Genomic DNA, 15,425 nt, shown 5'->3' with positions numbered 1-15,425 from the left:
TGTTATTGAAGAAGAAAAAAAGAAACTGTCCATGCAGCATTGAACACAATTACTTTTCAAAATATATTTTATTAATCACAGAAAGGCTCCATTGCGCAAATTCAAAGAAAAATCTTTAGACTTTTCTAACATAGTCAAACAATGAAAGTGTGAATTAAAACAGATCAAATCCAAACTTCTGACAAAGGCCTTTTGTTTTCTGCATGAGAGCTTACTGCAAGACAGAGATCGGCATCTGACCACGTAATGATCATGCGGTTATCAGCCAGTCATCTTTCCCTTTCTGCCGTTTAGTGCCCCCTCGTGTTCAGAGATTTTAAATTGCTATGGATTTCATTTCACTGATCATTTCATCAGTATATCTCGAGGACTTTCAGCAAGAAATCTTTGAACAATACTTAATGACATAACAGTATATCGCTGTATAATTATTTTTTTCCTTTCAAAAGCCACCATGTTTTTTTGGTGGGGATGCAAGGAGTTAAATTACTGGGAAACTTTATCAAGAAAAAAAGTAAACGTTATTCTTTGTTTTGCAATTGCAAGTCCAATTATACATTTGTATACATTTCACCTGAATCATTCTGGGGCAGTCTTTAGCTGTTCTGCAGACTGCCTAACTTTTGATCCAAGAAGGCATTCCTGTTCAGAGAAGTTCATCTGTGGCTGTCGAACAAAACCAAGTCATTGCTGTCGCCCCCCCCCCCACCCCATCCCCTCCCTCCACCACTATGCTGGACAGTTGGTACAAGATGTCCATGCTGAAATGTCTCATTTGGATTTCTCCAGACATGGGGCTGTGCATTATGGGCAACCTTTACTTTGTCTCACCTGTAAATTCTTGTGGAACATTCAGGTGTTATCCTGTCCCGAATACCGAGTATTGGTATATGAACCCCTGCCCCACAAACATCTGAGCATTTTAATGTGAGTGAATTTGCTGGCATATGCACTCCTGAGCAGATTGGTGGCCATCTCATATTTCCCTCCCCCACTGTTCAATGATGGTACTTCACATTGTTGGAAATGGCTCATAACACTTTCCAGACTGAGGAGCAATGACGGCTTTTACAGCAATGTCATTTCTGATGTCTTTTTACTGTGTAAACATCTTTATTCACAATAACTTTGCCTTAGTTATAAACCTAATCCCCTATGCAAAAGCAGCATTTTTGGGCCCCATGAGGTGCAATGGGTTCTCACAATGTAGTAGTTGTACAAAAAAAAAAAAGGGGGTGATGGGGGTGAGTAATGCTAAAATACTCCCACACACTCCAGAGAGTTAAACTGCCAGACCTCCTGCTTTTGAGGTTTTGCAGCACAAGATCAGCTAAGTGTTTCAATTAGCAACCGCTGGCCAATTCTTTCCCCTTCTTAAATTTCAATAAAACAGAAAACAGTGCGCCTAGTTTTACCAAGCACCTTAAATTTAGCTTCTTTTTTCTTTTTTAAATACATGTCCATCTGGAATCTATTGTGTGATTTTGTCATCATCTTCAACATGTGAGGTTGGATTTAAGTGATTTGATTTATTCTGGTAAAAATTAGGTTGCATTTTGTCCAGAGGCATAAAACTAAAAAGTTATTTAATCTTTAAACTATCCATGTGGTATTTCCTACCAGGTAAGAGACATGAGATAACTACAATAATTGGCTCAAATTAGTGAGACCTGATGTGATGTATGGTTTGGAGACACCAGCTAGAGAAAAAAAAAAAAAAAGTATTCAAGAGGGATAGCTCAGGTTAAACAGTCTAGAGAACATGCCAGGCCAAAGAAGAAAAATAAACTGGAAGCAGGTCAAGCACTAAGGTTGTTTTTGTTTTTTCCAGGAAGACAATGCATCTAGCCATAAAGCCAAGATGCAGCAGCTTGCTGACCTGGCAAAACATAAAAACTGATTGAACATTTATGTTGGAAATTCATCAAAACATCCAAGCAAAGATTTCCTACCTTTAAGGGATCCAGCAAATAAAAACCATAAAACTGTCAAAACTAAATTAAAGTCATTTATTTACTTTTTGTCTTTCAATACAGACTTGCAGTTCAGCATAAATAGTACAAAGAATGCAGGTGATGTCCAGATGGTGACACTGAACTGAACTCTTTGGAAACCTCTACACCTTCAGTCCTACTCCCCACACACAGATCCACGACTGCAAAAAGAAAGAGTTCGGAGTAAAACTTTGTCACTTTTGTTGTTGGCGGCACCCAACATATTTGCGGTTCAGTGTTTGTTCTCACCCATGGGGTTGACAATGTAGGTTGGCCACACATGGACAGTGATCTCTGGGGCCCTCCTGGTCCCATTCCAGCATGTCCATAAGAAGGTTGGGGTGGTTCAGGCAGGACTCTCCCTTTGTAGGTTTGGGACTGCATACTGGAAACAAAAACTCTGAGGGGGAAGAAAATCAGTCTGGATTCGTTTTAATCGCCCACTTTTATCACAGAGCATCTTAAATCCTCACTTTAGTTCTTTTAATTATGCACAAGATAAAGACTGTTGATAATTATTCATAGAGTCAATAGCAGAAAACATGCGACTGAGTAGACTACTGACTGAATAATGCACACTCGACTTGAATTTTGTGTGTTTATCCACATTTGTTTGATATACTTTTGAATGTGTGCCGACTAAAATACCACTGTATAGGAAAACTGTTTTCTTAACCTCAACATTACAAATTGTACTGCTATAATGCAATAAATAGATTTATCTAATGAAAAAACAAAATATAAAAAGATTTAAAACAAACAGATTTTTGCATTCAAAGTGTACACTCTACATGGTATCTGATGCAAAATTAGACTTGTACATATATATTCCATATCACCTCGTTGAAATGCACAGCAGAGACCTGGCCTGCAGTCGCTCTGACCCTGACAGATAGTCCCCGCCGTCCCCTGGGTGGCGTTCAATGTACACTGACCCCAAACACACATCTGATCTGAGCAGCACTCCTCATCCTTTGAGCATGGCTGTAAGGGAAGCACACTTTCCAGAAACCATTTCACCACTTAAAAAAAAGGCAGACATTATTACAGCTTTTATTAGATCATTCACACAATTCTCCCCCACATCATTTCAGAAATATAATGAGCTGCACCAAAATATGGTGGAGGAAGCATAATGCTGGAGGTGGCAGAGTGACGCTTTTCCAAAGGAACTTGGAATAGGAAGGTTGAGGGAGATAAATACAGGAATAGTTCAGAAGAAAACCTGGCTACAGAAGACTGATGGATATTCATCTTCCAGCCAGACAGCACCAGCTTACCGCTAGACAAAGTGCCAGCGCTTGACTGGAATGATTTAGGTAGCATATCATGGGAAAGAATGGTCCAGTCAGAGTCTAGTCCTATGTTCAGATGGAAATCTGTATTTGTACTTTGTATTAAGTTAAAACACTGTTAGTGTTTTAGCACCCGTTATGACTCGCTGCATCTTGTTGTAGTGGCTTTGTGATTGCACATGGAGCTGAAGCAAATATAGAACAAAATGATGACCAAGCTCTCACCATATCTGTTGCTATGCAGGGAAGGCACCTGGAGTTCTCAATCTCATACAAACAGTATTTTAGGTCCCCACAGTCCTCATCCACTATGCACTCCTGAAGGTTCAAATGACAGAAAGTCAACAGATTTAAGCAAGATCAAATACCCCGTGGATAGATTGCTCATTCATGTTACCTCATTTGATTTTAACATTCGACACCGCTAATATTTTCATGTTAGTCATTTGTCGATGTCCAGATGGATTTAAAGATGTAATTTGTAGTTTCACAGAATACAGCGACAAGCACAGTTTACAGCCATTGTGCAAAGTTGTAAAGCAGCTCAGTTTGCATCCAACAAACTAGACTGTTAATTTTTTCTTAATCCTATCTGGACAGAGTATGCAAGATTAAAATGTCCTTTTGAATGCACCTGGCTGTTCAAGCATATTTGCAAGTCATTTATTTGCTACAACACAAGTTGCATTTTTGTCCAGATTCATTGCCCATTTTGGTTTGAGTTACTGCAAAAGAAACAATCTTTAAAATAATAATAAAAAAGAAGCTTCCACAATAGAATGAAACAATGTACATGTTGTAGTTAGCTTAGCTCTACTGGGAATTTTAGGGGAAACGTGCTTTAATCAGATGAGGCCACTTAAGCTTAGTTTGTTATGTTTACAATAGTCTCAGTGTCTGGTGACCTGCACTTGCAGTCTCGACTCAAGATATTTGGCAACCGACTGCTGCGCCACTGGTGGTGGGTGGGCGCATTAAGCAGGGGGTTTGTTTCTCCTTCTTATACTTAAGCAGCCTTGTAGTAAGATCATGATGTCTGAACTGTCTAAGAAACAAAAAAACAAAAAACAAATACAAACACACCCATAAACCTAAACAAAGGACCTTTTTCCATACAAGCATATGGACAAAATCATCACAGATGTTAACCAGGCATAAAATCTACTTTCCTCTATTCTCATAACAGTTTTTAGGTCCAATAGATGTACTGTATGTTCCAGCGTATTAAAAAGGAACAGGGGCCAGCAAAGAGATCAGTTTTAAGGCAGCATCATCTTTACAATGAGCACCATGAACTTTGACTGGTACCAACATTTAAAAAATGTTTTGGTTTTTTTTTCCCCGCCCCTCAGGTCATTTTGTGTTTGTCTTTCATAAACTAACAGATTTTTACAACCAGATTAAACTCTTAAACAGCCAGATGTTAACCCCAACCCCCTTTGACAAAACACATTCACCAATATTCTTGTTGATTTACAAGTTTCTACTTTACAATAACTGCACAGTGATTTAGAACAATTTAACCAACTTTAGGAAAACTGAGCTTACTCCATTATGCTTCTGCTGGCTATCCCCCCACCCCCTCTCTTCCAAGGTTTCCTGGCATTGAGCAGCAGGGACTATTAACATAACCACCATCTGTATGGCTGCCAGGAAAGCAGGAGATCAAAACCACTTTTGTAATGCAACAAACTGCAGTAATGATCTCAGTTTCAACAAGCCAGCCGCCTACTGGTGAAAAACTTTAAAAAATATATACAGTGAGTTTATTTCCTGGATGACCTCATTTTACACAGCATGGAAAAAATAAAGACAGATTATACTGCTACAGTGTCGGTGAGTGATCCATCTTTTAGGAGAAAGAAAAGTGGTAGGATTTTAGAAACTGTTTTAGATGTTAGTTAGCCATACCAATAGTTTCTTAAAAACTTTCATCCATTTCAGTTTGTTTCTGTACTACACCTTGGTGCTACAAGTGAATGGTCTGAAATGGGATACATTTAGACAACATGTTTATTTTTGAATGCCTGTGTATAAACCATCTTTTAAAAACAGAAATTTCATGCCAACATTAGGAAAAAGTAAATTTTTAGAATAAAACAGAAACAAAAAAAAAAAACAAACAAAAAAAAAAAATCACAGGTCTGTTCTGTTTTTTGCCCTGGTTTCCATCCGCTTCCCCCGGTTCTTAGCACAGCAGAAGCTGTTCACATTAGCTAAATTTCCACCCATTATTGCAGTCCTCTTAACTGGCCATCTGCTGTTCTTTCACACATCTTATTTTTTTGTCATTACTGACCATCAGTCTCATCTGCGAGAGGTTTTATCATAATCATTTTCATTAAATACTCACAAAACAAACACTAAAACCAAAACAAAAGACAACAACAACAAAAAAAAAACTCACATGAGCCACGCTGTTCCACTGGCCAGAGACTTCCACCTGCACATGTGAAGTATACATCTCTCCTGTTCTGTTGTCAGTTTCCTGCAAATAAAGAGCAATATACGAGAGACTTTGTGCAGCTTTGCTAAAGTTGAACAACAAAACAGCTTTTGCTTCTGATTTGGTGTTTTACAGACTCAAGCTTTCAAATGGGTTTGTCTGAAAAGAACCCACCTTGTCAGTTCGATCCAGGATCCGAGTCTCCCCGTTGTTGCCCTTTACCGTCTTCCTGGTTTCATTGTGATAGCTGGGAGGCAGATCCATAGGGGATGAGGAGAATTTTGCACTTTCATTAGTTATCTGTTGGAGACAGTGCAATGATATTATGCCATTGTCCGGACCAGAAGATGACTCAACTCAGTGGGTTTAATGGACGAATGAAATTTAAGACAAAAAAAAAAACAAGAAATCCAAAGGAAGGCCCTAAAAATAATTTTAAGAAGACTTTAAAGAATAAAACTACGTGGGTCTCAACCTCAGAGACGATTCTTCATCCAAGTAAATTTGTCAGTGTCTATTGAGGCTAAAACAGACTTCAACAGGCTGGGTCAGACAGACTTTCCCCAAACATCCAGCCGTGGAAACTCTGTGTAATCTGCCAAAAGCATTCTCAACCTGGCAGAAACTTGACAAACTAAATACCACCCACATAGATTTTTACCCTTTTGTCACTTAACTTTTTACATTTTAAAATAGTAATAATAAAAAGGACTAGAACGGATTTCAATGATAACATTTTTCTCTGATATGAATAGATAAAACGTGACGCAGACCTTGTGCACCGCCTCGTCCAGCATATGCTGAGTGTCCTCCATCAGCTCCTCCACCTCCCTGAACATCTCGTTTAGACTAACCGGACCCCGCTCCATGGCGCCGGCCGTCCACAGTAAACACAGACCCCAGAACCCCAACAGCAGCATGGTACCGGACATCTCTGCTTCCTTCCACTACACAGACTGAGCTCAGCGTCTGAGCAGCAGACGACGCACAGCTGGCTCCGTTTTATTTGGAAAGTATGAGGAGGAGGAGGAGGAGGAGGAGGAAGAGTGGTGGGCAGGTGGGAGGGTTTAATGGGGTGGAAAAGCATCAGATTGCACTTGGAAAGGGTGAAATGCCAAAATCCACCTACTAGTTACTTTGTGGGATTTAAAAAGACAACACGACAATCTATAATAAACTGAAGTTAATGACACTGTTTTTGATCATTACCTTGTGGGGTTTTTATGTCCTGTAGGTCTTTCCTCATTCAGTTCAATTCTGAGCTCATTTTTGGTAGCTGTGAAACTTTGTCTTTGTGTTTCGTTTGTTTATTCTTGTTCTTTTATTTGTGCATTTGCGTTTAGTTTTCCTAGATGAGTGTTAGTCTTCATCCTTGGTTTGTAATTCTTTTGAGTATCTTAGCTCCCTTTGTGCTAATTATCTCCCTCCATTAGTGCCTCTCCACATGTTTCTTTTCTTTGTACCGAGTTTCATAGCTCCATTCTTTGCTCTGTTCTGTGTATTTCCGTGTAGTCCACTGGTTGATGTCCTGAAACTTTTTCATGTGTACTTTGTCCAACACACCCAAATCATATGGCTGAAAATTGCCTCCTCAGTATGCAGTCAAGTTCTCCAGAGTCCTGCTAACCTTAGTAATTGATTCTGGGGTGTTGAAGCAGGGACACCAGCCTTCAAGGACTGAGGTTCATGACCAGCTGATTTAGTCTATTAAACTATAGCTTTTGATTAGTTGGACTCTTTGTTTCCTTTCTCTTTATCCTATCTCCACCTTCTCTCAATTTCCTTTTTAGGTTCTCCGCCAGCTGTTTTGCATTCGTTTGATTGTCCTCATCTGGTAGCACAACCACATCTCTACACTGTTTACACTCCTTGGTTTCTCTGCCGCTGTTGGAGTCTACTCCAACCTGTGTCCTATGCTTCTTTTTCTTATTTCTCCAATTTCCATTATAAGATCTGCACCATGTGTCTGCTGTTGCATTGTTACAATTTGAGCCCTCCTTGACACATATCAAACATGATACTCAGCATGTTCTTCATTTGAAAAGATGAAGAATATGATTAAAATAGAATGATGTAATTCGGATTACTTCAATGAACCTCAAGGACATAGTAGGACATGGTTAAATCCGAGACCCAATGAGGAAATGTCTTTCAAGAAGTTGTAGCAACGTTACACCACCACTAGGGGGCAGCGTACGACCAATAAATTCAGCAAAATCAAATTAGAACCGAGTGTTCAATTTGAAATTTAAATAATTTAGACTTGGTGCATATACACCGCTATATTTCCTTTTAGTATTTAGAATTAACATTTTTGATATGTTAAAAAAATAAAAAATATATATTTTTTATTAATTTAACTGTTGCAAATACTAAAGGAGCCACTTTGTGTGTCTTTTTAATCTGTGATGAAGAAAGCAGAGCAAACTCTTCTTGTGAACTTTGTGGCTCTATTTAAATATCTGTTGATCGGATGGAGTAGTCAGACACCCTTTTCAAGTTCTCACTGGTTGTGTAAAGTTGCATAGAAATAAACACAAACCAGTTCCGAACAGGTGGTTTGTTGCATTTCAACATAAAACTCTCAAACATTGTTTAAGTGGTGCAGCTATAAATCGCTTTAACCTTTCAGTGAATAATCAGAGCATCACATTGAAGACAAAACACTTATTTCACTTTAAAGAAAAACAAAATCTAGTCCATCAACATCATCTTGTCATTTATTTATAACGTTTTATAAATGATCTTATTGCAATAGATTTAACTTTAGAATGAGCATTGGTAGGCTGCTTCTAACAATTCATATCAAATAAATGCAACTGGAGTATTGTTTTTTAAATTATACGTCACTTTTTCAAATTCATTAGAAGGTACAGCAGAACCACAATCAATCACCGTCTGTTCATCAGGGGATATAAATGGCATGCCATTGCCACTATCTTGCCTACACACAGACACACGCACACAATGAACAGTAAGAGCGGAAAAATATCCAAAGCTCACCATTATAGAGTGGCAGCAAAGAGTGGCATCAATTTCCTCTAACAACAATCAGTCACTTAATAAAAGCTATTACCATCACATGCACACATGTGGAGTTTAGTAAACAGTCAGATAAGACTAAAATTTAAATTTTAGGCACAAAATTACAGCTGTCAGGTTTGGAATTCAACAAAATAAGAATAAATAGACAATACCTCATGCTGTTAAGTACAGTTAAGGGTCTGTGATGCTGTGGATCTGTATCTCCTCCAAAGACCCAAGTAGATGATAGAGAGATTTAATTAAAATTAAAGGTTGGATTTATCTGAAGGTTTGTATTGTGAGTTAATGCTACTGGAATAAAACGCTGATTTGTTTTATGGCTTTTTACAATTTATATGGAGTTCCAATAACTTCATTTTTTTGAAAATAATATATGTATTTAATGGTTACAAACAATCCCCCTCGTATAGAAAAGCGGTTTTATTTAGCATTTCAGTATTTTGTGCTCTATGATGTTATTTAATTACTTATTAAAAGCTTTTCATTGGAATTGGATGTGTTATTGTAGTTCTTGAGGGACTTTTATTGTGGAAACCAGTAAGCGGAAGTTGATTTTCTGGTCTTGACAGAAGAGTTGAAGTCAGAGTTGGTCTCTCGGTGTGTGTGCAGGAATTGTGCGGCTGTCAGAAGAGCAGGTCGCTTAAAAGAAACCCTTGCTGCCGCTGGTGGGGAGGCTGTGTTTCATCGCTCCTGGAGGTTAGTGTCTGGGTTTTCTGCCGAGTTTGGCGTAGAACTGCGGGTTGGTGCTGCTTTGTTTCAATGGAAGAAGACGAAAAGCCGCACTTTGACTGAGCGTCAGTGCACGACTGAACGCTTATCAGGAATGCTTCTTTGAAATGCCTCCTAACTCACAGACTGCCTTCCTGCTTGGCAGTTAATGCCACGCTGACTATGACCTTTATTCACATGAATGTTATTAATTTGTTTGTATTTAGACGCAACTGTTTGCTCAGGGAATTGAGTGAGGAGGCTGTAGAAAGCTGCTCCAATCATAGTCGGCCAGGATGATGTGATTGGAACTTAGTCTAAAAACACGAAACCTATTCTTCCCAAATTTAACACATTTCTTAATTTCTTTTTTCAGTTTTATAAAACGTTGATAAAAATCAAACAAGCAAAAACAAACAAACAAACAAAAAACAGAAAAATTTGAATACATCTAAACCACATTATGTTTTGACTTTATATGTGAACGTGGAATGTGAGTACTGTTTCAAGAAATGGTCTCTCTCAGACATGCTTATTTTTTATTTTATTATTTTTATTTTTATTTCATTCCACAGTTTTTTTGTCTGATTCCTGACAATTGTTATATATTGCGATATTCAGCAAATGATACAATTCAATACAATACACTTTTGCGATTTTCTGAAAGATTTTAGAGGGACATAGTGATTTTGGTGACATTTTGTGACTGGATTGAATTAATTTAACTGAAAACTGATTAAAAGCACCAACTACACAATACCTGGCTCTGGTTGGACATGGACACAGACTTAAAGTCGACAGCTGGACAAAATGAATAAAAGAAGTGGTGAGAAAACATGTTCCTTTTAATTGAAACAGTACACACTGTAGCTTGCATGCATTTGCAAAGTAAATAAAGTGCACCAAGTACCCTTCTCTGAATAGTTTACCTTTTTAACCTTGACACTTAACATCTGAAGGAATCACTCTAAGCCTGATGACCTAATCACTCTCCAGGCGAAGCAAGCAGTGAGTGAGCAAGGTGACAGTTGGATGTTACGATACTTGCGGATGAATATCGATTTTTTTCTAGGAAAGAAAATATCGACATATATCGCAAAATCGATATTATTACACAGCCCTAGCTGTTCCCCATTTGCTGCTTCTGTCCGTCTATCGTCGAGATAAGGTTTATGCTCTAAAAATTATGTCTGTAATTGATAAGATTATTGATGAGATGTAAATGAGCAGCAGCTGTCACAAGGAGATTATAGTGCTGAATGAATGTGTCGGTCAGAAGCAGCTTGGTCAGCGCAAACGGCTTACAGGTCATAGGTCGGATTGGTTAAATCCTTACTGGTTTGCTGTTGATTTGATACCATTAGTTGTAACTACTGTAGCCTTGTTTACTACCAAGCAGGAACTGATCAGTGCTGCAATCAGAGAACTTCAGTTTTAGCAGATAACTTTTTCCTGTTTTTCAGGAAGTCGGGACGCAAAATTTCATTTTAAAATTACGTTTGTTTGCTGTGTTGCAAAGTTTAACAGTGGCTTGTGTCTGCACATCTGACACAAACTTCAATTCAATTTAACACAGAAAATTTTCTCCCAAAAAGAAACTAAGTGTTGTCATAACGCATATTATGTAAGTATCTTCAAAGAGTTGTTGTGGATCACGAGGCTGTGGGCAGGAAGGATTTATGGTAGCAGTCAATCTTGCAACAAACTTAAAGAAACCTCTGAGTTATAACACTGTTGCTGTATGATTGCAACAACATTCAACAGAAATAACATTAGTTGTTGGTAAGCCCTGCAAATCCACTTTATTTAGGTCAGAACTGACCTTGCATACATGCAAGATGTTTCAGCTGGAAGCTGATTGTAAAAATCCAGAGAATTTGTTGGATTTTGCGTGTCCTCCATCATCAGAAATTATTTTCTTTTCAGAAGCAACACCTAGATATATTAATAGGTTCTAGCTTTAAGACATTTTTACATTTTCCTCTATTTGAACATCAGCTGATATGCAGTGTCCACTGGCCCAGCACTGCTTCTTGTTTACAGTATACCACTGTAGCAAAAGAGGAAAAGTATATCAAAGTGGATCATTTTGCAGAAATATTTTGAGGGCTCTTTGTGTAATGGCCTTTCCTCATGACTTTGACATTGAGGGAGAAAAGACAACGCCCACTTTAAATTACAAACCGCTACTTGATCTCAAATTGTTTATTGTTAAATTGAAGCTTAATGCCACAGTTGGTCATGTTTGTGACCCTTAGACAATTTGGGTTGCTTTCCTTTCCTAAAACAGAAAACTGACAAAAATATTTGAAGTATTTTGGCGTAAAGGCAAAATAAAGTTTGAGTTTTAGCACAAAAATAAATATTGAAGACTAAGAACTTTCAAATTTCACTCAGGAAAAGTTGAGCTTTTATTATTTTTAAGATGGCATTCACATCGCTGGAGCTTCTGAACCAAATTTGAAATTTGACTTGGAAAATTGCAACACCCTGAACAATTTTTAAAAAAAATTCTTAATTTATCAGATCGGATATTAAAGACATTCTTTTAAGCCAAAAATGATTGGTGTTGGAATCAGCTGCAGTCTACATAATATTTACTTCTTATCTCGGTTGAAGTTTTCATGCAGAAAAAAAACCTTCTATTTATTGCTAGCAAGATTTTGTCTGACTTGTTGATCATGACGTGTCCTTGCTCATCATCTCCAGACAGTTTTCAGAAAGCGTTCGGCCTCCTCTGCATGAGAAACTTGGCGCTTTGCTGTGGAGGTTGTAAACTGAAGTGTGTCAGTAGTGCTGCGGACAGGTTTTCTGGGACAGCTGAGGATGTCTGAGCCATATGATCTGACCGCGGCGTACAGAGCCATTCACCCGACACAGACCGGAAGCAGCAGTCCCTTTGACCATCAAGAATTAAAAACAATTTGGAATGGGAAATCCCTGAGTAACCAGGTCATCAGAATAATTTGCACATCTTACTTCACTTGTTCAAGACTCGCACAAAAAAAAACAATAATAAGGATGCACTAATTAATCAGACAGAGACTAGTATCTCCCATTTTACCCTGGATTGGCTTGGATCAGTGATTTTGTTAAAATGTTTGAAAAGTTATATTTTTCTTCTTTTCATTTAATTTTAGAAGTTTTTGTAAATGATTTATTTTACAATAAATGTAATTTTGATGGGCTGCATGGTTAAACAGATGGTAGCACTGCTGCCATCCACCAATAAGGTCCCGGGTTTGAATTCTGGCCTGCGGTCTTTCTCCATAGAGCTTGCATGTTCTCCCTGTGTGTGAATGGTTTTTGTCCAGGTACTCCTTCCTCCTACAGTCCAAAAACATGACGATTAGGTTTAATTAGTCTTCTGAGCCGCCCGAAAGTAATGGACTGCTGACCTGTCCAGGGTGGGCTCCGCCTCTTGCTCATTGACTACAGGAGACGGGCATAAGCCCAGTACATCCTAATCAGTTCTGATTAGTCTCAATGTGCATGTTGTCTTAGTGTTGCTCCTTTTTTTTCCAGTTGCCTTGACATTTGAAATCCAATTGGCACCAAATCTTTCTCCACTCATTCATGGAATGCTTCTCTACTTTCATCGGCTCTCTGCTGCCGACCCTCTCGATTTTAATCTCGAACTGTTTCATGCTGGTGTTTACTTCTTATCGGTGGCTTGATGCCTCTGGGCCAGAGAGGGGGGAAAATGACTAGTTGCACAAGCTGTCACTTCCTGGAATAAGCTTTTGACTTATAAGGGGGTGTCGCTGCATATATGAGCTCAGGGGTGTCAGCAGCAAGACAAAAATACACCAGGGAGCCAAACTTCACCGTCACTGGCTGACCAGATGGGCTGCTGTCAAACGAGAAAGGCCAAGTTGAGTTTCAGGGTGTCAGAGGATTTTGTAAAGGTTTAGATCCAACAGCCGAATGGCGATTTCTGCATGGAATCTGTGGATTAACACCTTTAACTTTTAATGCGAGACTCAATTTAATTATTTTATGACGATACCATTAAAGATATTGTAAAGCTAAAGCTGAGTATTTTGCATTGGATTGACCAACTTTGGAAGGTGCTTAGTGACACTGAAATGGATACGTTAGTTCAAGGAACAAGCTTTAAATATTTTAGGTTAATTGTGACAAAGAGATTAAATAAACAGCCTATTAGCACAAAAGAGGTTTTATACCCATTCAGATCCAGGTTGAAAAACAAATGCTGGCCAAATTAAATAAAGTAATTTAATAATCGTCCAGGAAAACTAGTGGTATGGTTGTTGTTGGGTTTATCTGGAACCGTCCTCTGAAAGGGACGAATCTTTCACTGAACTCTAATCAAAGCAGATTTGTCTTGTTTAATCCATATACCTCTAACTTATTGAGGATGGAGTAACGCAGCCTCAAAATTGGAACAAAACATTTTGAACAATAAATTTGTAGCCTTTCAGCTAACCTTTAGCTGCTGTCAAAGTTTATTCATCCTACAAATTTATAGATTTTTAGAATTCATTTACGTCGAAGTTAAATTCTCATCTGCCTTCAGATGTTTATGTTTGGTCTGTTTTGGTTTTCCTCTGGAAATCCTGATTCTTGTGACAAACATAGCGAAGTAAACAAGAGACACGGAGTCTAATACTCATTAGGGCACATGAAGGTCCAAATCTGCTCCTCAAATTGGTTTGAAATTGAATCTGAACCAACATGGAAGTATAGACTCTACACAGTCTTGAAACTCTTAAAGCATTTACTTAGGTCATTTGAAGTGGTTAAATGTTACAAGCAGCTAATCTTTTGTACTGCTGATCAAACTGGTCGCTTAAGGTCAAGACCTCCTTAGCCCCACTGTATTTTTGTGGACTAATTTCCGTGCAATGGTTCTGTGAGCTCTGTGGCATTTAGTGTCACAACTGTTGGCAGGATGAAGATGTAATCCAACCTCAAACTTCTGCACTGTGCGACGTTAATGCTGTGAGGATTAAGGGTCTGATTTCAGGGCTCACATGAACCAATTAAAGCCTCTTTCAACACAACCAGACATATGGGCTTAGGTGATCTGTGCCATCAGAGGTGCAGAGTCTTGGGTCAACTAAAAGACAAAGCTTGCCCCAGAGAGGTTCTGCCTCATGTCAACTTATAAGGACTTTTGAAGGATGCAAACATTTTAGGATTTAGTTTCTTTCAAATTTTGTATCTAAGCATCCAGTGGTCAGCACTTGATCAGCACTTTGTCAGGTTTTTGAAGAGCCTTTCAAAGATTTTCTTTAAATATTGGCTACTTTTTCACTCGTATTCAGTCCAGTACTTGACTAATTTTTAGTCAATTGTTTTTGTTAATTTTTTAAAAATTAAAAACTGTATTTGTTAGTTTGCACTAACTGAATCTTGACTTTATCTTTGGTAAGAACACCACAGGTATGAAAAAAATACTTGCAAATAACATTTTAATATATTCATGTTTAAAATGTCGCAATTGAGGGCAAAGTGGAACTGAAATTTGTGCACAAACTTGCCGAATAAAGCTGTCGGCAAAGTAAAGAATCAAGACCATTTTTAGGCATTGCAAGAAATTCTGGTCAATTGAAAACAATATGCAAAGAAGAATGATGCAGGATTTTTGCGCAGTCTTGTATATGTCCATAAAGGGTTTGGACCAGCCTTGGATGATGCCTTATATGGTCAGCACCAATTAAGAGAAAAAGACTTTCCTTTTGCAATCATTTACAGCCTTCTGTGTTTGGATTTCCTCGTGCAAGATGCAACCTTTGTACCAATGATGACAATCCACTCCATGGCCTTAATTGTAAAACTGTTTTTAAAGAAACAGTCGCTGAGATATGACAAAATCCATAAAAGGATTGACCGAACTCGGTCTCCTGAGTTTATTAGCTGTTGAATACAAACGTTATCTTGCCTCTTTGGTATTTAAAAGGCGTTTTAGTT

The 15,425-nt window shown here is 38.3% G+C and overlaps 2 protein-coding genes across 3 annotated transcripts in view; one reads left to right on the top strand and one right to left on the bottom strand.

Annotated features, from left to right (window-relative positions):
• Positions 1 to 1,995: 1,995 nt before the first annotated feature.
• dkk3b (dickkopf WNT signaling pathway inhibitor 3b) lies at positions 1,996 to 6,731 on the bottom strand. Its single transcript, XM_015000700.2, has 7 exons — positions 6,509 to 6,731; positions 5,910 to 6,035; positions 5,697 to 5,777; positions 3,515 to 3,607; positions 2,834 to 2,978; positions 2,244 to 2,394; positions 1,996 to 2,155 (listed from the first exon to the last, which is right to left on the bottom strand). Exons 1-7 carry the CDS (start codon positions 6,665 to 6,667, stop codon positions 2,131 to 2,133), a joined length of 780 nt encoding a protein of 259 aa, XP_014856186.1. The 5' UTR covers positions 6,668 to 6,731; the 3' UTR covers positions 1,996 to 2,130.
• A 2,623-nt stretch (positions 6,732 to 9,354) lies between these two features.
• Positions 9,355 to 15,425, top strand: part of mical2b (microtubule associated monooxygenase, calponin and LIM domain containing 2b) — a 44,441-nt gene continuing 38,370 nt past the window's right edge. For both annotated transcript variants that reach the window (XM_088006400.1, XM_088006399.1), the window contains exon 1: positions 9,355 to 9,476. The gene's annotated coding sequence lies outside the window, so the exon portion shown is untranslated. The remainder of the gene's footprint in view (positions 9,477 to 15,425) is intronic.

The sequence above is a fragment of the Poecilia mexicana genome, unplaced genomic scaffold, assembly GCF_051168715.1.
Source record: "Poecilia mexicana isolate PSO_F unplaced genomic scaffold, ASM5116871v1 scaffold_6, whole genome shotgun sequence".
NCBI lineage: Eukaryota > Metazoa > Chordata > Actinopteri > Cyprinodontiformes > Poeciliidae > Poecilia > Poecilia mexicana.
Note: the sequence above shows the minus strand (reverse complement) of the source record. Positions and strands in the feature narration are given on the sequence as shown.